This window comes from Pempheris klunzingeri, chromosome 15 (genome assembly GCF_042242105.1).
Source record: "Pempheris klunzingeri isolate RE-2024b chromosome 15, fPemKlu1.hap1, whole genome shotgun sequence".
Classification (NCBI taxonomy): domain Eukaryota; kingdom Metazoa; phylum Chordata; class Actinopteri; order Acropomatiformes; family Pempheridae; genus Pempheris; species Pempheris klunzingeri.
Window position 1 is genome coordinate 12,970,856 of NC_092026.1, and position 23,433 is coordinate 12,994,288.

General features: G+C 41.1%; 1 protein-coding gene across 2 annotated transcripts; it reads left to right on the forward strand.

The window, feature by feature from the left end:
• Positions 1-681: 681 nt before the first annotated feature.
• Positions 682-21,432, forward strand: myom1a (myomesin 1a (skelemin)). 2 transcript variants are annotated; one of them, XM_070844749.1, is made up of 37 exons: positions 682-818; positions 2,069-2,281; positions 4,994-5,134; positions 5,307-5,493; positions 5,597-5,754; positions 6,017-6,109; positions 6,270-6,358; positions 6,673-6,717; positions 7,130-7,291; positions 7,398-7,559; positions 8,247-8,388; positions 8,869-9,068; positions 9,154-9,210; positions 9,620-9,744; positions 10,156-10,339; positions 10,565-10,739; positions 11,421-11,542; positions 12,524-12,720; positions 12,998-13,124; positions 13,657-13,841; positions 13,987-14,101; positions 14,356-14,512; positions 14,672-14,778; positions 15,199-15,243; positions 15,370-15,506; positions 15,638-15,782; positions 16,123-16,182; positions 16,274-16,341; positions 16,464-16,589; positions 17,626-17,713; positions 17,836-17,874; positions 18,096-18,201; positions 19,800-19,963; positions 20,093-20,129; positions 20,385-20,407; positions 20,820-20,875; positions 21,045-21,432. In XM_070844749.1, the coding sequence occupies exons 2-37, from the start codon at positions 2,124-2,126 to the stop codon at positions 21,312-21,314; spliced, it is 4,452 nt and encodes a 1,483-aa protein (XP_070700850.1). In that variant the 5' UTR covers positions 682-818; positions 2,069-2,123; the 3' UTR covers positions 21,315-21,432. The 2 variants fall into 2 exon arrangements, with proteins under 2 accessions (XP_070700850.1, XP_070700851.1); XM_070844750.1 differs by lacking the exon at positions 2,069-2,281 and having other exon boundaries at positions 687-818.
• Positions 21,433-23,433: the final 2,001 nt, after the last annotated feature.

Here is a 23,433-nt window from a genome sequence, read left to right on the forward strand (position 1 = left end):
CACGAGTTAGTTCAATAATGATGAGTGGTGACTCCTAAATACATGAGAACAGCTCTCATTGTGCCAATGTCTTCATATTATATCCAAATGACAAATGCCGTAGTTTATATTCTCCACCACCAGGTGGCAGCAACGACTAGCGATCCTGTGTGAATCGTCTAAAGCGTTACAACAATGTTTATTTTGATGCCTGGCTTTGACCAACTTGGACATGACTTTGCACAACAGAATTAAACATATTCATCGCAAAAAAGTGAGTTGGGAAGCCATAAGAGGAATATAAATGTATCTGGGGTCATATATTAGAGAGCACGCTTTTGCTAAGATCCAGTATTTTGGTCGGGTTGTGGCTCAGGCGGGGAATTAGAGGCTCTAGTGGGAGTTTGTTTGAGGTCAAATCGTGTGAACACTTCCAGCCATCCCATTCAACAGGTAGCAGCCACTGAAGTAATGTTACTGCAGCGCTTCTTCTCATTTACTGCACTGTGGATTACACACCAGAACCCCCCCCCCCCCCCCTTAAGTGTGGCCCACAGTGGAGGGCCAGGCCCAGCACAGGCTCCTCAGCCAGCCTGGCCTGGCCCTCCTCATGGTCTCATGGTCTAAATTTAAAGCTGACCCAGCCTTAAAAGGTCCTGACGGTGTCTTGCGCATTCTGCCGAGTGGCAGCATTATTTTTGTTCTGTGGACTGCCGTCCTGTCCACTGCCCCTCACCCTGCTGCTTTGCCTGGATCTGACTTGCTTTTAGCAACTTTTGGAATAGCACACCCTGTCTCTTATTTTCAACTGTTGTGGATTGGGTGAATTCACAGTTGTGGTGAGTGATATATTTTTCTTTATTAATAAGTCTGTCTCAGATACTGGGAAACTTATTCAAGCTAATGTCATTTGCTCTACCTTTGAAATCCTGACTCAATAAGGCCCAAGGCCTCCTTTTAACCACTTTTTTCATTTGTTGGTTTAATTGTGTCTTAATTCAGATATTTTTATGTAGACCTATATAGTTATATTTGAACTCACATTAACTTTGTGAATCTTTTGCTATTGTGTCCATTTAGATTAGACTGCATGTTGCATTGAAGTGAACGTTCATCCTAGAAGAGGAGCTAATCTATTCATTTAACATTTGCTTTACCTCAAAACACGTTTTTATGATCTTCTCTGTATGCACTCTGTCCCCTCTTGGCTTACAGTGCAGTTTACAGTTTGTCACTCTTTACAAAGAAAGGCAAACAGTACACTGCCTGTCCAAGATGCAGCTCAAGGCCATAAATGAATACATTAAATTATAATAAAAAAACATCAGAGGTCTTTTTATTAACTGCAGAGTGTACGGCATGATTACTGTACTGATCTGTGGTTACGTGATGGTGAGCTCATGTTGTCAGGCTGTTTAACCTGAGCAGTACCTACCACAGCAGAAATAATTCATTGATTGATCAGACAGAGAATTAATCTGCAACAATCTTTAGAAACGATTCGGTTAAGTAATTTTTTTTTAAAGCAAATAAAACAAATTCTTGTGCTCCTGCTGACAACTGAATATCTTTAGGCTTCAACAGAACAAAATAATCAATATTACAAAGATGTACATAACAGAGTGTAACATCTATTACTTTTATTTTTCTTACGTGTATATTAATACCCTTATTGACCAAAGCCTGCGTAAAACTTAAGCTACTCTCAATCGCAATTTTAATCAATCACACTTTACCACCAGTGACTGGATTACATCACTCATTTTATTTCCCAGTTCATCACTTTTTAAATTGTTATTTAAATGCTTTTATTTTTTTTGGAGACACATAACCAAGACGAAGGGTGTAAAGAAATACCACTATTTATTTAATACCTGCTGCTTCTTCATGTAACACAGTAGAATTAGATCTTAACGCTTTAACTGCTCACACAAAACAAAAATCATAATGCCATTTTAACAACTTTAACATTTACTGGTCACCCTAAACCACCATCCCTAATGCCTAATCGCCATCACCACCTCCTGCTCTAAACTAACCCCCAACTCAGAAATCAGCCTGTGAAAATAACAATGAGATTGATTTACAGAGCTGGTAAAGTAAAGGAAAGTCTGATATTATAAGTTGGCGGAGTGGCCCTCAGGATGTCAGCATCATTACAAGTGACGCAGAAGCAGCAGCATCATCATCGTCTTCAACAGCAGGAACAGCAGCAGCATCACTATGAGAGCAGCTGTTACCTGAGCTCCAAGTCGTCTGTTAGCCAGCAGTTGTTCTCCACTTACAAGGCCAGCAGCCGTCGGTAGGTCCAAATTATTATGCAATAAAAACGAGCTTCTTTTAATGTAACCTGTCACTTCTGTAGCCTCGGAAGCGATGAACGCATTCAAGCAGACCTCTTTCAAATATTCAACGCTGCACTTTGGGTCTGACTGGTGTGTTCAGCAGCAGGAGAGGAAAGACACGCAGCTCAGAGTGTGTTTCCTGGTCTTCATCTGCCCGCAGATGTTCATCTTTTAATGATAACAGATTTGGTATTTTTATAAGAACGCATACTGTTATATACGTTTTTAAGTTTATATGCAAACGACAAGTCAGCATGTAAGTCTCTCTGGTCTCTGAATGCTGACCAGCACCAGCGTGTAAGCAAGTCATATCGAGACAAAGGCCTAATAATTTGATATTCTGTGTGATATTTGTTATTTTTTATTATTTGTTCCAGGATTTTACCAGGTCAAAACTTAACTTGAGAGTTTTGCTTTCAGTTTTCACCTCAGTTCAGGTGATCAAGTTTTAAGTCAGTATTAAGTAAGTCGGACTCAAAGTCCTCATTTCTATTAATTAAGTCTGGAGACTTAATTAAGTCTCCAGCTCTGTGCAGTTGCAACATCTATGTAGCAATACAGTTGTTCTTATGTATAGGACAGAAAGAGCCCACTATGTTTATATTCTATATTCTCTTTTCCTATGAATAGCCTCCCCAGCTCTCAGCATATTAAAATACAACTATAAAAATCCCAGTGAATACAATGACACGAAGACAATTACAATAATAGACGATGGAGCTGAAACAATTAGTCATTAATAGAAAGTTGATCCGCAGTGTTAACAAGCACAATTTTGATGACGAATTCATCAATTTGCTGACTGTTTTTCAACAATGTCAATTTAAGTATCCTTGGCTTTTGGACTGTTGATTTGAGAAAGTAGAAGATGCCAACTTGCAAAATTGCATTGTGCATTTTTCAATTTTAATGATATATTACAGACTAAATAGTTGATTGATTCATTGAGACGATAACTGGCTGATAAATCAATAATGATAAGATTTATTATAGACAGATGAAGAGTTCTTTATCATTTCCAGCTGTAACTTCAAACCACTGTTCTGCTGCAGGAATAACCCAAAGATAAGTAATCAGAAATCACAGAGGCATTAAACCTGTTATTTCTAATAATACAGGGGTGCGCTGGCAACACTTACTTCATCTTTAGTCAGATTTTCATTTAATTTCACCTCTGTGTGAACTACTGTCTATCAAAACAAGTTTGTGAACAGTTTGTATGTTCCACTGTGTCATTGACACGTGTCAACATGTAATATGTTCAGAGGCTCTTTGTCCTTCAAGCCGCAGGGCTTGGTGCACATGCTGGATTCATGCTGACTATGTAAGCGGGGTCAGGGAAGGAATCTCAGCTGTAGAGAAGGGCTGCCAGATTTATTCGTGGACAGCAAAGCTATTTCTGACATGGGACTGTGCCATTAGGCCAACTGTAAAGACACTGTATGGAAGTCATGAAATTGTAAACGGTTCTACACCGGCTGCCTTTAATAGTTAATAACTCTCAGGTCAATACCCACATTTACTAGTTAAGTTCTTTCAGTGCTATTCTTCTTAAAGTTTATAACAAGCCCTAGGCCTTGTTTCTGTTAGAAATTATTGATTGCATAAAAGAGTTTCCTGTTTTCTTATTCAGGATTGACATGTGCAGTACTGCTTCTCAGGCTGTGGGGTATGAAACGTTTTTCATCAGCAGTAAAACTTTTTACACCTTTGACTTATGCACTGAACCAGAGACTTCCTTTCAGTACACCTGGGGAGTCAGCGGTGGAAAAAAAGTTATTTACTTTGCAGAAATCTTTCGAGACTCTCGCCACCTGTGTGTCTCTCTGTTGCATCGACTTGATCCCACCTCACCAGTGTGTAACAGAGTTTATCAAAGCCATCTTATGCCGCTACTCCTTTAGGCCAAATGGATAGGCTAGGGCAGACTTGGCAGAGTATTATGGGTGGAAGCGGGACCTTAAAACAAACCTTTCCACCTTTGCTGCATATCCACCAGTTCTGGCTCCATTTATAAACTCAGCTGACAATAGGGAGGCCTGAGAGGCAAATGAGTCAGAGTGTAATATGGGTCAGTATCCTAGAGGACGGACAGAAATACATCTTCTGTTTCTGAGGAACTGCGCTGTATAATATTCTGAATGTGTCTTTATGTAACTTGCACACTTATTTAAAGTTTTATAAATGCAGAAAGGCCGGGTGGCATCATTTTTAGGTTTCATTCCTTCTATGTTTTATCTAATTTTTCTTGTGCTCACAAACAAATGTGGTTCATATTGTAGGTAAAAAAGTTTTACCATTAGTAACAGGTGGGTATATTCACACTGGCAGTATTTTGCCAGTGACAAGAAATATCAACAAAACAAAATGACCAAAGCTAAAAAAAATATATATATATGTTAGTCTCTCAATACTTCCTTTCCTTTTCTGTGTATGGCAAAAATCTTTGAAAATGGGTCACAAATATATGGTCATATTTAAGGACAAAAAACAGCTGGGAACTGTAGTTTGTAGCAAATGTTAGTTAAACAGGAATTAAAAAAAGGTCCATGAAGGTACAAAATGGCTTTTATGTAGAATGAAGTACACCATAAACTGCTTTTGATTACCACATGATGTATATTGGTGCTTGTAGTGCAGGCTTGTGACTGTTGTCTCTTACCTCTCAGCCTGAAGACCTCTGTGAAGACAGAGAAGGGGCAGGAGGTGGTTAAACTGAGCCCGTTACCCAAGAGAGCCAAACGCACCTACCTGGCGATGGACACAGACAAAGAAGTAATCGGCTATGTCATTCCCGTATTTAGAGCCAAGTGAGTGAGAGCACTGCAAAGCACAGCTCACTGATATTCCTGAATTCAGATGAGTCAATACCACAAAATCTACAACATGGATGAAGACAGTTAACGACACTAAATGAGATGTTCTCCTGTTTCATTGTTAATCTAAACTGCTCTCATATGCTGATGGTTTGTTGTGTACCAGTCATGATGTTGTTCGCGGCCTGATGGAGGCCCGGGAGGAGGAGGTTACGGAGGAGGGGATTAACTATGTGGCCATGAGGAACCTGTTTGTCAGGGAGTCCAGGGAGGCCATGCAGGTTAAAGTGGAGAAGAAAACCAGAACAAAACATATCAGGGAATCTGCAGAACGCATGGAGCTGAGCAAGACGGTAAATCCCCTTCATCCCTTTTTGTATCTGCAATAACAGGATAATGTCCATTTTCAAATTATTGAAACTCTCACACAAGTTTGTATAAACAATCTTCCTATAGATGGAAGAGTGGGCAGAGTTCCGTAAGAAAATGAACCCAGACAGCCTGACACATCGCCCAGAGTTCATCGTCAAGCCCCGTGGACAGACCATCTGGGAGGGCAAGACTCTCAAGCTGCACTGCACTGTGGCTGGATGGCCTAAACCCAGGATTGCCTGGTAAGACACACTCCAAATTCACTGGTCTCCACCTTTCCTGAGTGATAAGAAAAAGAGGCTGATGACACGCAGTCGGTCGTGTGTGTCATAGAGAAGTTTGCATCCAAAGCGCTTGTTATTAGCAAATCTGTTTTCCACAGACGCAACATGAACGCACACACACACACACACACACACACACACACACACACACACTCCTCTGCAATCATAGACTTTGAAGACGACGGTTAAAAATAAACCAGCTGTCTCTCTGCTGTCTAAGGTACAAAAACAATGTGCTCATTGATGCCAAGGCCCATCCCGAGAAGTACACAGCCGAGAGCAATTACAACATGCACTCCCTGGAGATCAAGAAGTAGGTAATCACTGAGCTCACACTGCATGGCCTCAGAATGATCATAGATGGACCCAAAGTACACATCACCCCAAAGTGAATATTTTGATGTTGAAAATATTCTGCATAGTGCTAAATGCAAATGCCGGTGATTCATCATGACTGCACGTTTTATTTTCAGCTGTGATTTCATGGACACCGCTCAGTATCACGCCTCTGCCCTCAACGTGAAAGGGGAAGCTTCTTCTGTGGCTACTGTTGTTGTTAAGAGTAGGTAACTGTTTTTTCCTCACAGATTAGACTGTTTGCATCCTGCACTGCAGCGGCTCCTGTCTCCCTCAGTAAGAGGTCAAAGTTTAAAGCTGAGGTTTAAATTGGCCCCGCTGTAAACGGGACGCAGTTGTGTCTAGCTGTCAGGACCTGGCTTTTGTAGAACATGTTTGGCTGCAGGAAAGTCCTGAAGCTTAGGCTCGAATGGAAAATGATTTTTGTGCCCACAGTGCATCGTATTTTATTACTGTCAAGTGTGTGAAGTTCCTTGTTGTTGACACAACAAGGTTACTGAATTATATATTTCTCTGCAGGGTTCCAGGAGGGTGAGGAAGCAGGCCCGCTTTACCCTAAACCACGTGAGTCACTTAGAATAATAATTTCATTTGATTTTTAAATAAAGCCAGACAACTTGATTTGTATATTTAAATTCCTATTTCACCGTAGTTCTCAGATAACACAAATAGACATTAAAGCTTAAAATCTTGATATTAGAAATGGAAAAAATAACTGTGTACTTGCTCGTAGCTACAACGTTAGCTATGATCAGGTGAACACAGTTCACCTTTAGCTAAAGATATTTTTACTCAGGAGTTAGTGGAGACCAAAAGAGTGAAAGTTGAACTTAAATTTATCAGATGGCCAGAAACACTCCAAATGAACGTGTAAACACATCCAGCAGACACAATCCAGCAGTCCAGCAAGTCTTCAAAGGGCCAATTACTGTTTTAATTCAGTGTTTTCATTCATGTTTTTTTTTTTTTTTCTCAGATGGTTTCTGCTCCGAGCATGGCGTTACCTTTGAAACAACCATCATTGACAAATTTGAAGTGGCCTTTGGCAGTGAAGGCGAGACAATGAGTCTGGGCTGCACTGTCATTGTTTATCCCACTGTGAAGAAATACCAGCCTGAAGTCGTGTGGTACAGAAACTGTAAGTAGAAAAATAAAACTTCATAACTACTGTACGTTACCTTTTATATTTAATCCACTATATGTATGTACTCACGTCTTTTGTTTTTGACTTTGTTTCCCATAAGCTGTCCCCTTGAAGCCATCGAAGTGGGTACACAGCCACTGGTCTGGGGAACGTGCCACACTCACCCTTGTTCACCTCAACAAGGAAGATGAGGGCATGTACACCCTGCGCGTCAACACCAAATCTGGCTTTGACACCTACTCTGCCTATGTGTTTGTCAGAGGTAAGGTGCTTGATGGATATTTCAAATGAAGGTTTTGATTTCATCACAAAAACAGGGACTCTTGAAATATAGCTTTCTCGTTTGGTATTACATTGAAAATGTAATTAATCTTCGAAGCCACTCACCCTTAAGTAAAGTAAGTAGTGCAAAGTAAAGCAACATATTACAGATCAACACACACACAGACGTGGCAGGGAACCATTTAATTCTGCTGTGTCTTTAAGTGGCACAACGCTGTCTCAAGAGGTGTTTGGTTTCCTCTGTGGAATGTGGCTTCTATATCTGTCTGCATGTCAGAAAAGTCACACAGAGAGTGTGATCTGATGTAAAAAAAAAAAAACAGCAGGTTTATGTATAAGAGGGAATCGTTGGAATCTCCTTTCATGTTACCAAGATATAAAGCGATCTATCATAGCTACAGTGCTGCAACACATGCTGTACTGTAAGGCGTAAGTAGGTCAGAAGATGGAAACTGAGAATGTAATGGAGATCAGCCTGATTTAGAAACAGCACTACTCACAAGTGTGTGTGTGTGTGTGTGTGTGTGTGTGTGTGTGTGTGTGTGTGTGTGTGTGTGTGTGTGTGTGTGTGTGTGTGTGTGTGTGTGTGTGTGTGTGTGTGTGTGTGTGTGTGTGTGTGTGTGTGTGTGTGTGCGTGCGCGCGTGCGTGTGCATCTTTCTATGCCAGATGCTGAAGTGGAGGTGGAGGGGGTTCCCGTGGCCCCCCTGGATGTGCGCTGTCATGATGCCAACAAGGACTATGTGGTGGTAACCTGGAAGCCGCCAGCGGTGGAGGGCAGCAGCCCCATCATGGGATACTACATCGACAGGTTGGTCAGCTCTTTTTTTCAGTTTCTTCTGATTACTTTGGCTATGATACAATCTTACATACTCTGCAGGCACGTGGCACTATGCCAGATTCCCATCTTCACTGATAAATGTTACCCTCCACATAACTACAACACCTGCAAATATTCCTACCTGTGCACTGTAGCTGTCAATCACTAACTCAGTTACTGTGCATGATAAATAAATACAGCATAGAGGATGGTGCTATTGCGGTAGAAAGATTTATCTTGATAATTAAATTACCGTGTTGCTTTTGGTGTTCACAAATTGAATGAATAAGATTAGATAAGATATTCATTTATTAGTCCCACGACGGGGAAATTTACAACGTCACAGCAGACAGGAAGAGATATAAAAGAATATGTACATCTAGAGTAGAGGAAGTATAGAATAGAACCAATATAGAATACAATTGGGAGATATTACAAAGTATGGTCCACAAATATGTGTTTTCTTGGCAGGTGTGAGGTAGGCGCTCACCACTGGGCTCAGTGTAATGACAGTCCAGTGAAGTACGCCCGCTTCCCTGTCACAGGACTGGTGGAGGGGCGCTCTTACGTCTTCAGGGTGCGCGCCTTGAACAAGGCAGGAGTCAGCCGTGCATCCCGCGTCTCCGAGGTCGTAGTTGCCATGGATCCCTCCGATAGGGCCCGCCTCCGAGGTGAGAGACGCATCCGAGCCGTCCTGACACACCGTACCAAAGCCAACAACTGCACTTTTCAAATGTATTTCTATTTTCCCAACAGCTGGCCCCTCTGCTCCGTGGACTGGGATGATCAAATTCACAGAGGAGGATGCCACCGGTATGACAACTTCAAACTCTCTTATTTGTCAGGAGTTAATGGTGACATAACATTTTATACTGGCATTTAAGGCTGTCAAACCTTTTGTGTGCTGTCCATAATATGTCTTTAGTATCATGTGTAAACAGCATCCAAAGCTGGTATCAAATGTCAAATTTTCATCTGTGTTTTATTCAGGCAACGTTCTTGTGTGGCTGCTTCTGCTCAGAGAACAATAAACACTGTTTATTTGTGAAATTTGGCATATTTTCTTACATAAACATGATTATGTTCCTCAAACTGAGGTACTGAAAAATTGTTTTGTTTGGTATCAGTGTTGAAATTTTCAAGCCCAAATGACTTTGAGTGAAAGTCACCTGGTTAAAGTGGTTTTGCTCCAGATAATGTGAGCTTCCTGTTGCCTCCTCAGTGGGCGTTGTCCCTGGAGATCCCACTGATGTTGTGGTTACCGAGGCAACCAAAAGCTATGTGGTGCTCGCTTGGAAGCCTCCAATCCAGAGGGGTCACGAAGGCGTCATGTATTACATCGAGAAGGTGAGGAGAGACTGCCTCTTGTAGAACCGAAACATGTCGATGATTAGTTTCGACTAGTTGATCGACAGAAAATAATCTATTAATTAAATTTGGGCTTTAAGATTTTGGGACTGACCTTCATCCTTTATTTTATGAATGAAATAATTAATCAATTAATTGAGAAATAATAATTGATCATGAAAATAATCATTAGTTGCTGTCTCTAAGTTGTAGTAAGTTGCTTTGATGTGACATTGTTTTAGAAACTAGCTTATCAGATAAAAAATGTATTAAATAAAAGACATTACATCAGCACATTGGTATCTAGCCTTGTAGGTTATTGTTTTACAGTATTCTATTATTACTGATATGTGCAGATCACATGGAGGCCTGAGCACCCTCTTACCTTTCCTTTCTGTCCGTCGACCACAGTGTATTTCAGGGTCAGACACCTGGCAGAGGGTGAACACTGGTATGCCAGTCAAGTCTCCACGCTTTGCCCTGTTTGACCTGGCCGAGGGTAAATCCTACAACTTCCGTGTGCGTTGCTGCAACTCCGCTGGTGTGAGTGAGCCCTCTGCAACCACAGAGGAGATCACAGTTGGAGATAAACTGGGTGAGACTGGGTTAGACAGTTTATCAGGACATTCCTGCATAGGCCTGGACAATATGACTTAAATCATATTGTCATAATGAGTTTATTGTCCAGCTTTATTCTTTCATTAGTTAGTTTTGAAACTGCTGGTCCTTCCTGCATTATGTTGTTTGAACCCAACCTATTATTCCCTCTTCAATCACAATAATACTTCCTCTCTTTCTTTCTTCCTCTCTTTCTCACCAGACCTGCCCTCAGCTCCAGGCAGTCCAGTGGCCACCAGGAACACCAACACCTCAGTGGTGGTTGCCTGGGGGGCCTCTAAGGATGTCAAACACCTGGTCGGCTACTACGTTGAATGCAGCGTGGTGGGCACCGATGTCTGGATGCCCTGCAACAACAAACCAGTCAAGCAGACGAGGTAAGTACACTTAAAGATAATTCTTGGTTCATGAGTCACAAGTTTGCAGCAAGTAGCAAGTCGACAGCTGTGGCTTAGTGGTGGAGCGGGTCAACCAATAATCAGAGGATCAGTGGGTCAGTTGCTCCTGCTCCGCCGGACCACATGACGAAGACACTTAACCCCAAAATTCTGAAGCACAGCTGGGTGCCCTGATGGCAGAGTCAGCACTAGACTAAACTGTACAAGTATTGTCCATTTGCAAAAGATTGAAAAGTTAAGTATAAATTACAGTGTGCAGTTGTGGTTTTTTCAGCAAATCAGAATCTTTTCAGATGTTTCTCATTGCTGCCCCAGTCATTAAAATATATATCATCACCTATCATCCTAGTCGTTTAGCACTAGCTAAACTAGCGTACCCACTGTTCATACGAGACCAAGGAAGGCTGTAGCTAGCACCTAAAGTGCATTATACTTAGCAGTGCTTATTAATTTATAAGAGGAAAAATGTGTTATTTCATCTTTAAAAATGTACAAAGTCCTGGCTGCAAAGTCTCTGGGCTTTGTCCAGGTCCAGTCTTTTGGTTGTCTTTTGATATTTTTGACTTTTTGGGTTAAAATTGCAAATCTTAAAGCTCTTACTAACTCTTCCCACTGCGTGTTGATAATATAAGACTCCTTTCACCATTGTATTGTTTCCAGATTTGTGTGCCACGGCCTGACCACCGGGGAAAACTGCGTGTTCAGAGTCAAGGCAGTCAACGCTGCTGGATACAGCCAGAGCTCCTCCAATTCTGATGCTGTGATTGTGCAGGCTGCCATCTGTGAGTGTCCTCACCACTCATCTCATTATCCACTTTGCCTGTAGCAATTCAAGCCATACTCTCTCCCTCTGCTCCATCCTCTCAGCGATTTTTTATTTATTATTTATTTTTTTATATTTTTTATTCAATTATCCGGGGAATGATTGCAGAGAAAGACCTGCTTTAAATTAAGGCAATTCGACACATTCAAACTCATGACCTGCAGCACTTTTTGCCTCTGAGCATCTTAACTCATCTTTGTTCATGAACCTTGGTAACTTTTCATCATTTGTTTTCCTTTTCCTAAAAAAAATCCAAAAAATCTTTAATCATGATTCCCACTTACTTTATATGTATCCTCTAAGATTTTCCTCTGTTGGTCGGTGTGTTTGCATGTGCTTGCCTGACATGCTCATCACTAACACTGGATTTTATCATTGTGCTGTTTCCTTTCCTTTCTTTCAATTATGTCCGACAAATAACAAGTCAGATCATGTTTTATGATGCTTTTACTGTGTGTAGATATTGATTTTTTTGTCTGTATAAATGTGTCTTTGCTCGAGTTCTCTTTTGCTATTTGATAACTCTTCAGGGGCATCTCTTGGTGCATGGCCAAGGTAAAGGCTGAAACTGTTGTTTTCTAAAGAGCATGAACCTAATGAGAGTCTCGTCTGGCTTTCGGAGGTTTTCGTAGCGTGAAAGTTACCCTGATTCTGGCCTCGAGTGTAAGTACTTTATCCATTACAATGACCTTTTTAAAAAGTGTGTTGCTCGTGTGCCCAAAGCATGTAGCATGTTCAGCTGTAGCACTTGTAATCACTGTGACAGCTCAACACTAATGACAACTAAAATCTATGCAATATTTGACTAATGCCAGGCCATCTGTATGAGATAATGTAACCACTGAATTTTTCATGGAAAGAAATAGGTTCTGAATGTCTTTAAATGATCTTTTTAAACAAATTTTTCACTTGTTGACCACTTAATTTGCTTTCTTCACAGCCGTCCCTTCAAAGCCCACTGGTGTGACCCTGGTGGAGGCTGTCAGGGACTACATGGTGCTGGCCTGGGGTGAGCCTGCTGAAAATGGAGGAGGAGATGTCAGGGGATATTTTGTGGATTACAGGACAGTGAAGGGAGACGTTGTTGGGAAATGGCACGAAACGAACCTCAAGGCATTGACTACCACCTCCTATAAGGTGAGTTCTTTTACTTCAAACACGCATGGACTCATTTTTCAATGAAATAGTTTTGGCCTTCTCATGAATGAATGAATTATTACAAGTCACAATATCCAGTTTCATTCAGACAGTCTTACATTTAGGTCATGTTATTTGCAAATGATAAAGTTCAAATGAGTTTGTCCATTTTGTAATTATTACAAGTGAACTTTCACTCGGAGTTATTTAATTTCACATTTGAAAGCCGTAACGAGTGTTTTAATCATTTCTCATCATCTGGATCCGTCTCTTCCAGGCTGAGAACCTGAAGGAGAACGTGCTCTACCAGTTCCAGGTGCGCGCTATGAACATGGCAGGTGTGAGTAAAGCCTCTTTGCCCAGTGCAGCTCTGGAGTGCAAAGAATGGACAATTACTGTGCCAGGTATGAAAAACAAAATGAAACTATTAGATGATTACTAGCCAATCCACAGAGAGTCGATTGGCAACTATTGATGATCAATTAATCATTTAAGCTATTTTCTAACCAAAAATAAATGCCAAACATTGTCTGGTTCTAGCTTTTCAGTTATTAAGGTGATTATTTCTCCTGTCTTATATGTAAATAAACTGAATATCTTTGGGCTTTGGACAAAACAAGACATTTTGACATTACCTCTGGCTTTTTTATTTTTACTTACATTTTATACCAAACCATTGATTGACAAAAATCAATAATGAAAATAAGTGTTAGCTGCAGCAATACAAGAATCACAGAGACTGAGCAAAAATGTCAAAATGTATTTGTGTTTATATGTAATATACTTAAATGTTAATATAATCTGCAATCTATTTCAATAAATATATTGAAAATGTTAAAATGCATTAGAGTTGCATTTGTTGTTTTGGTCAGTTACACTTTGCAGAATCTAAAATGATCCCCACATTATTCGTACTCATCTCATTTATCCTCCAAGGTGCTCCTGTTGGTCTTCACGTGCTGGAGGTTCGTGACACTTCCGCCGTGGTACTGTGGGAGCCACCTGCATTTAATGGCCGCACTCCTGTCAATGGCTACTACTTGGATATCAAGGAGGCCGCTGCTGGAGAGGGAGGCTGGAAGGGTATTCATGAGAAGGTCAACAAGATGAAATACGTGAAGGTGGGGCAAGATGAAAACACTCTTTTTATTGGGTCTTCTTGAAAAGTAGTTAATCTGTAATCTGTAGATCTGATGCATGTGAAATAATGATGGAAGTGTTCTTTTTAACTGTCTCTCCTTTTCGACTACTCACGTGCTGATTCAGGTGACTGGGCTGAAGGCTGGTACATCCTACGTCTTCCGTGTACGTGCTCAAAATCTTGCTGGAGTTGGAAAGCCCTCAGCAATCTTAGGTCCAATCCTGGCCCAGACTCGCCCTGGTGAGTGTGATTGTTATGTAACTCACACACGCATAGTGTTCCTACGCAGGTCTGGAAAGTCTAGAAAAGTAGGGAAAACAGCTATTTCTTAGTACTGATACATGACTTCAGTTTTTATATAGACTCATAACTGACTGCAGTTTCTAATATTCTTTTATTTGCTACTGTAATGACTGCAATCTTGAGTTGAAGAGCTGATATATGTAATATTTGTGATGCACACAAACTGTAACCATTTGCCGTCCCTCCCTCAGGCACCAAAGAGATTTATGTGGATGTCGATGATGATGGTGTGATCTCTATGATCTTTGAGTGCTCTGAGATGAATGAGGGCTCTGAGTTTGTTTGGTCCAAGAATTACCAGGCTATCACAGACACCTCTCGCCTGACTATCATCACTGAAAAGGGCAAGTAAGTATCCTTGATGTGGCCAACTTCTCATACAGCCCATGGGGTAAAAATTTACTCGTTCAAGGCAAGTGTCTCCACTGCAATAAAACAAAAAAAAAAGTCAAAATTCTTCCTCTTTCCTCATATGTTGTTGTCCCCATGTGTCCTCATCATCTCCAGGTCCAGAGCTATCTTCAACAGTCCCTCCCTGGAGGACCTGGGCACCTTCTCCTGTGTGGTCACCAACACTGACGGGATCTCCTCCAGCTATACACTCACTGAGGAGGGTGAGTCAGCCCACTGTCTTGGCATCTCAGCTCCTCTGTGCCTGAAACGCAATTCACTTGTTATTTGTTTGGGTGACGTCGGTGCCAAAGGTGTGAGGAGAGCCTGAAGGACTGTGTGTACTCCCGTCTGTTATCCTGTTTCCACAGCTGCAGCAGATTGACTTCTGTTAATCTCTGGGGTGTGTGTGTGAGTGTTTGTCTTGAAGGTTGTCTCAAATTATTCAGTGCTGGATGTCAGTCAAGGTTCTTGTAACATTCAAGGTCGCCCTTGACATCATTGATAGTGTGGTTTTCTAAAAAACTGTCAAATAAGAAGAAGACAGTAACAGTATTGTAGTAGTAGAAGAGTTGATGCTTACGCATTTTACAGAGGTCAAGACATTCACCCACTTTGCTGCTGCTGTCGTTGTTACTTGACAGGTCTCAAGCGCCTTCTGGACATCAGCCATGAACACAAGTTCCCTGGTGAATATCACACCACATCACAAATACTCCTAATACCATGATTTCTTTCCACTTATTTATCACTACGTACTGCTTTAGACATAGTTTGGCAATTACACTATTCATCATTATCACCTTTTTCTGCAGTTATTCCCTTTAAGAGTGAAATGGCCATGGAGTTGCTTGAGAAGGGTCGCGTGCGATTCTGGACTCAGGTGGAGAAATGCACTACTGCCTGCGATGTGGAGTACGTCTTTAATGATGCCATTGTGACTCAGGGAAAGGTAGGAATGATGCTAAAAAACCTTACAGGTCTCTTGTTGCGTTTGTGTTTTTTATTTCGGATCATCTTCCAAAAACTGAACGTAGCCTTACAACTGGTTGATCGGGGTTTCTCTTCATCTTTTGCTTCCAGAAATACACAATGAATTTCGACAAGTCCACCGGCATCATTGAAATGTTCATGGACTCTCTGGAGGTCACTGATGAGGGAACATTCACCTTTAACCTGGTGGATGGCAAAGCTAAGGGTACAACCAGTCTGGTGCTCATTGGAGATGGTAAGACCTCAGATGCTTTTTTAAAACTTCTTCACTGATGTTGTACATTCAGTGCATTAATGTTAAATGTGGACACGGAATAGGCATCCCCACCTATAGAGCACTATAAATGGCACACACTGACAAGCCTCGATCTGCTGGGTGGACGGCATTTGCTGCAGTTAATGTTTATGTCCATTCAGGGGCAGCAGAGGACAACCTTTTCTTAACTGTCACGTCTTCATCATTGTTGCTGCAGCTGACTCTCTGATGCACTGCCTGCCTGACTTTTAGCAATGCAAAAAATTTCAACAAGAGGATTTAGAATGGGGTATGTAATATATGCATTTTCTTTGTTCAGAATTCAGGGAGCTTCAAAAGAAATCAGAATTTGAGAGGGCAGAATGGGTCAGGAAACAAGGTAAGGAATCCTACTTTTCCATTTCGTAAGCTTAACACTTAATATGTACTACCAATATGTTTCAAGAATTATTTTCATTGACTGTTGACAGGTCCTCACTTTGTTGAGTACCTTGACTTCGCTGTTACTCAAGAATGTGATGTGCTGTTGAAATGCAAGGTAAGAAAAGTAACTGTTAATATTTGTACTGCTGTTGACGTTGTTTTAAAATATGGAGCATGACAAATGGTTGCAATTTACGTCACACAACTTTTTCCCGTTTGCTATCTTTCTCTTCACAGATAGGAAATGTTAAACCAGAGACTGAGATCACCTGGTCTAAGGACAGCATCGAGATTGCAGAGGATGACGAGGAAGCTAAGAAAATTGAGAGAAAGGACGGCGAGTTGACCTTTAATATCGGAAAGGTCAGCCCATTAGGCCATACTTTGCAAGGAGTCGTGAGGTTATGAGTTAAAAGCGAAGCTTCTGATGCAGCTATGCTTCCATTGTAGACGTAGACTAGATGCTACGCTGCCAACCAATCCCTCTCTGACACACAGAAGCATAAATGATGAAACACTTTTAAAAATATTCACATTCCCATGTCCTGTTGGAGTGCTGCTGGAGTCCGCACGTCAGCATGTCTTACTTGGGAATAAGAAATGACGTATTGGGTACAACTGTATTTTGGACCATTTAGGTTTTATTCTTATTGTAATAATGTAAATTTTGTTATCACAGACTTATAGGTTGTGCCTTTCAACATTTATAACCATATATTGTAGATACAGTATATGGTTTATCTGTGTGATTAATTCATACTCTTCATTTCTAACACTATTCAATTTAACTCCTCTGTGCACCTTACTCAAACATTTTAAATCTTAAAAGCCGTCATACTTGAAGGATTTGAATCTGGTCTGTCAATTATTGTTGGTGCCAGTGAAGTTATATTGATGTTTCAGGATACCTATACATTGAAACCTCATAAAGACAACTCATGAGGAGAGGGTTGGTGTCATTGCATGAGCTCAGGAGGGGCGACCTGTTCAGCGCCACTCCTGTCTATCGCATTTGCATTAACTGGCTCATCTGTCTAATTCACAGTGCGTTATTAAGCAAGAGAAACAGAAAGACAAAGAAGGAAAAAAGCAACCTGCAGAGGACGTTCCCGCGCCGCCAAGACCCAAAGTCTGGACATAATCTTTGCTGGCATAAGTTGACGCCTATAATTTCTCCATGTGTCATCCTCGTCTTACCCTTTTCATGTTTTCCTTTTAACGCCTGCAGCATCCTGGGCACGAGAAAAGCTTGCCTTTTCGGGTTTAGTTGGTCTCTGTCTCGCTGTTCTACTGTCTATCTGTCCCAAGAATTACACTATGTACCCCTATTTTTGAGGTAGAAGGGAATTCCTTGCTGTCTCAAGGATATTAAAGTTGCTTTTATTATTTTAAACTCTAGATCTCAAAGATGGATGCAGGTATTTACGAGGTCTTCCTGAGGGACGAGAGAGGCAAAGATAAGAGTATCTTCAAACTGACGGACGCAGGTAAAGTCTATTTCATTAAATTAGTGAGTGAAAAATAAAGTGGGAATCTGGGCTGTTAGTCTTACAAAAAAGTGATGTCAGTGAATATGGCATGAATTGTTGTTCTCATCTTATTTTCCCAGGGTACCAAGCTGTAATGAACGAGCTGTTCAGAGTTATTGGTGAGTCATTCAACTTCACACTTAGCGAGCAGTAACGAAGCTCCACACATGGACCACACACTTAAGCTGACCGAAGGGAGAAGCAGAATGTGCTCATTTACAGTATTTTTCCACTATGTGAATTATTAGACTGAATGATTTATGCAGTAGAATATACCAATAATCCATATGGTTTCTATGGGACGCATGTTAACACCTTCCTCTCATTGTTTTCCCTCCAGCCAACTCCGCCTCTAACATCCAAGTTACCAGTACTGAACATGGCATCATCCTCTACTCCACGGTCACATATCACCATGAAGAAGTGCGTGTCGGTTGGCTTCACAAGTATGTAAAATCACTCATATTCACTTAAACATTTTCTAATCTCCTGCCTGGTATACATGTGTGTACTTGTCATGAAATACATTAACAAAAACCAATATGAACACAACCATTTTAAACTGATTGCTAAAAGCAAAAGTTACCTTGTATCATGAATTTGTCCATGTGATGGATAATGGCACATGCCACTATCTAGCTCATGGAAAATAATGTTCGCTTTGCTTGGCTTACCTTTATTCGTTTATTTATGAGGGACAACACAAATGAATTATCAGCATGATGTAAATGTGTGAGGTTTAGCCAAAAAGCTCATTTTCATCTGCACTCCTGGGGTAGGTTGATGTTATTCATAGAAATAAAACAACAAGACATTCAAAAAACACACAAAACAACAACACACGCACGTAGTAGAGGAACACAGCATCAATGAAAACAAAACTTGGTGAAAATAATTACAAAACAGACCCATTCAAAGCACAAATCAAAGTCATAACTGTGCAACGACAGACAAGACTAAATATCACAGTGGACTAAAACATTCTTACAAGCAAGTATGAAGGACATACGAAAATCACTGACACACACACATACAGTACAGGCCAAAAGTTTGGACACACCTTCTCATTCAATGCGTTTTCTTTATTTTCATGACTATTTACATTGTAGATTCTCACTGAAGGCATCAAAACTATGAATGAACACATGTGGAATTATGTACTTAACAAAAAAGTGTGAAATAACTGAAAACATGTCTTATATTCTAGTTTCTTCAAAGTAGCCACCCTTTGCTCATGTGGCATGCAGATTTCAAACACCCTACATACTGTAGACACAGAGGGACAGAGCAGTATGAAAATTTACGAAATATCATGTTGGCATTGTTCTTTCTCCATTTTTAGCTTTCTATCAAAAGTAGCATAGGTTATTAAGTCTCTCTTAAATCTCTAATTAGTGGGTAGTGTTTTGGGGTAGTGTGATGCTTGGAAGTCACCTCTATTGACATACCAACTTGTAGTTTTCCTCATAAATTGGATCAAAATGGATGGAGCAATACCAAAACTAGTAGATATCTGCATATGTTACCAAATTATATCAGCTTTAAAGTTCAGATTTTCATAATGTCCCAATGATGATGATTGTTTGGCTTTTTGTTAGACCTTTAAAGCTTGCACAGTATGTCAGTAGACTTCAGGGTGCTTTTATGTGTTCAAGAGCAATTGGTCAAACAATATTTAACGCGTGGGTGAATCTTTTCATTCACAGCTAATTTTTCCACTTAATTGTTTCTGATGACTAATGTGGTGCAGTAAGACAGCGTTAAATTAGACTATTTTGAGTGTAACTGTCACTCTGTTCCCCTGTAAAATCCATGAATCATATGAAAACAATCCTCAGATGGGGACAAACTCTCTGAGGTCACTTGTATCAGATCTCTCCTTCTGGTAATAATATGTAGATGATTGTGCATATTTTAAGGGGAAGCTGAAACCACTGCTTTCCTATGTGAATCTTGCTTTACAGTGAACTTGATGATATCGGTGCATGCTTTCAGCAAGCAGTCTGGCATTAATTAATCTCCGTGTTGCCCATTCCTCCATTAGAGATGCTAAGATTGCCGCCTCAGAGAGAGTTAAGTCTGGAGTCACAGGAGAGCAGCTTTGGCTTAAGATCAATGAGCCCACTGAGAAGGACAAGGGCAAATACACCATGGACATCTTTGATGGCAAAGACGGTGTAAAGAGAGTCTTTGATCTGTCTGGCCAGGGTGAGTGAAACCTTTAAAGTGACACAAGGAAGATGCTTCAGATCTTTAAAAAAAAGGTCCCATTAACTTTGGCTATTTTTGTGCTTATGTAACTATGGATTATAATAAGTTGCTTTTGTCCTGGTTTAGCATGGGAAGAGGCATTTGAAGAATTCCAAAGGCTCAAGTAAGTAAACAAACTCATCTGGCTCTGGTGTGTAAATCTGTATATCTGTCTGAAGAGGATGTTTAAGCGAACAAATAGTAACAGTCATCACAAACTTAAAATAGACTTGAAGTACTTCGTGTGCCCGGTTAGAAGCACTCAAAATACATTTCCTGGCATTGTATAGCATAGGGGGGGAAAAAAAGGTTGCAACAGTACTGCCTGTGATACAATTTTAAGATGCCTCTGACAATGTATGTCTACTTCCTTCTGTAGGGCGGCAGCAATCGCAGAGAGAAGTAAGTGGTTATTTATTCTTAGGCTTCTTCCTTGAGACATAGCTCTGTGAAATGATGTGACATTTTCCTGGACATAGAGGCTATTCGGTTGTAATACATTTTTAAACTTGGGTTCAGTGGAATTGAAGATGTGTAAGTCTATGGGTCATCATAATATCAAGATCTCATTCATTCCAGGAGATGAAATGGCTGTATTTCTGTACTGTGGGATTTAAGAAACCCAAAATATATTTAAAATATCATTCATGTAGAGTTAAAGAGATTATAATATGTTTCATGAAGGATGATTCACTTAGCAGTTTTAAAATCAGTGTGGGTAAATATAATGTCAACAGGCAAATGCTCTGCAAGTTGACGGACTGGCTGGTGGTTGACTTTTCCTTCTTGGCACACTCTTGTTTTTCTTATTTAGACCGCGCTCGTGTTGTCGGAGGCTTGCCAGATGTGGTTGCAATCCAAGAGGGCAAGGTAAATAAATCAGATATTCAGTGTCTCTTAACTCTTTGTCGTTCTTTTTTTATTGTCTCATTCCACGGAGCATCTCTTTCCTTTGAACTCTGTGGATTCCTGTTGTGTGTGTGTGTGTGTGTGTGGTCGCACATACATCCAACCCCTGCAATCCTCTTTTTCTCTCCAGTCCCTTAACCTGACTGGCAACGTGTGGGGCGAGCCCGTACCTGAGGTAAGCTGGGTGAAGAACGAAAAGGAGCTGGTGTGTGACGACCGCTACAAACTCAAGTTCGAGCACGGCAAGTTTGCCAGCATCACAATCGCCAGCGTCACCACGGCCGACTCTGGCAAATACGCCCTCTTGGTCAAGAACAAGTACGGCACAGAGGCTGGCGAGTTCACCGTCAGCGTCTACAACCCCGAGGATGACGAGTCCAAGGAGGGGCAGAAAAGCTAAGGGATGGTGCAGTGAAATGAAACAAAGCAGAAAAGATGATCGACTGGGCTATCTCCAAAGCGTTTTACCCCGGCACATGCCGGTGCACCAAAGCAGTTTAAATAAATGATGAATACAGCTGCTTCCTCCTGCCTCTTTCATGTGCTGGGCTAAAGAGCTTTGGGCATTGCTTGTCGAAGAAGCAAACGCTGAATGTGATACAGAGAATGTGATAATTGTGTGCTTGTAGTTGCTTGACATGTCTTTTGTCTCCTCTGGGCCACTATGTGCAGAAAATGTCATGTATAATCACTGGACATGCTTGACCTGTCATTAGTCTTTGTTTTTAAAACAGCATGAAGGCCAGCAAAAGCAAAACACTGTTCTCTTATAATATTACAGTATTTCATTCAGAAAATCTTTGACCTCTTACACCAAGTCATGCCTGAGGTTTATGTATAAAATAAAGTAATAATAAAATAAACTTCCTACCAACTATTTGCTTTGAGAAACAATAGTGGACATATCACATGCTCCACTATATATAGCTATTGGCGTGTATTTGTAAGCAGCTATTATGTTGTAAATTGTGCTGTAGACGTGTATGTTGTGTAACTTTGATGTACTGGTTGCAAACTGCAAGTGTCATTCATGTCAACAGTTTGTCAGAGAGGATGAGCAGGTAAACACACGATTGTTAAAACTGGTTCATTCATGGTGTCTCTCACAACCTAGAATGCCTTATGCAAATTAGTACAGGCATAACAGGTATATTTTTGGAGGTGTTCCTGAAGAACTAGTCACACGAACGTTAGATGCTGTCAGAGAAATGTATTGGTAATGAGGGGAATGCAGTATTTCAGGTACAATGGAAGGAGACCATCAGGATACACTGCCCTGCAGCATTTGGTCTGAGGCTGTGTATGTAGTAACAAGTCAAACATGAGCCTGTTTTCCCTTCAAGGCACTCTTTGCAATAAAAGTGCACTTGCTCGAGAGAGTTACTCACTTAATTCATTGAGTAAAGTTAAATAATTTCATTAGCAAGAAGCACAAGGAGGATCAATGATGGTCTGTTAGAAATCAGCAGCTCTAATGGTGCCATCTGATTTCCTGCCTGCTTTCATTGCTGGTGCCATTCATTATAAGTTGTCAAACTGGGGTCCTGGGCCCAACAACGGGTCGTGAAAGAGAAGATAAGAGTCCCAAACATCAGAATGACTTTATGTTACAAGCATCTCACCTCTCACCCACATTTATGATCCTTATATGATATATGTCAATAAACATCCTGAGCGGCTCAGGGCAAAGTCCTACTAAATAAAAAAGCTTATTGTGAACCAGAACAATGTTAATTCTGGACCAAACTATGACAGCAGCTGTGTGACTGCGCCGCCCCCATTGACACTGAGCGGCTCCCCGTCCCATCAACTCCAGCTGCCTGTTTCCAGCCGCACCAGTCAGCCACGGTGGTCCAGGCACGGACACGTCAGGAGGCTTTTGAGGAGTTTCACGGGCAAAAACATGGGGACTCACTGAGGACACCACAGCCTCCTTCACCGGCAGCATCAGCGCTGAAGTAACCGAGAGGTAAATAGTTAGCGACGGGGTGATTTCTCCCCATTTGCTCGCCGCTGTGATATTTCTGATTGTATCGTCGGCTAACGTTAGCTAGCCTGTGAGCTGGCTAACATATTTTAGCTACGATGGGTTCATTCAACTGTCGCAGAGACATGCCCCCAGGATTGGAAAATTATTCTTTACCTTACAAATGAACGTGGCCACTCTCCATTAAAGACTTAAAAGTGTTATGAGTGACTCTTTCTCTGTTGCCGTTTCGCCGTTTGCTGTTAGCTAACGGTGAAAGCCAACGATAACACCAAAGCTAGCTAAGGGTTAACTGAGTGGAAAACGGCTAACTGAGCTCAGTCTCCATTCATTTATTTTCCTGTCTACTATTCCGCTCCTCTGTTTATGTGAATGTACCTCTGCTGATGGCAAGTATTACAGTACATTCAGGTGCATTTAAAATGCCGTTTTTGGTTTGTGTTTGTTTATTTCCGCAATTTCCGCTCATGTAGCACCAGAGCGCCCGTGTCTGCTGGTGACATTTCTAATGATATGTCAGGTTTAATCCCTG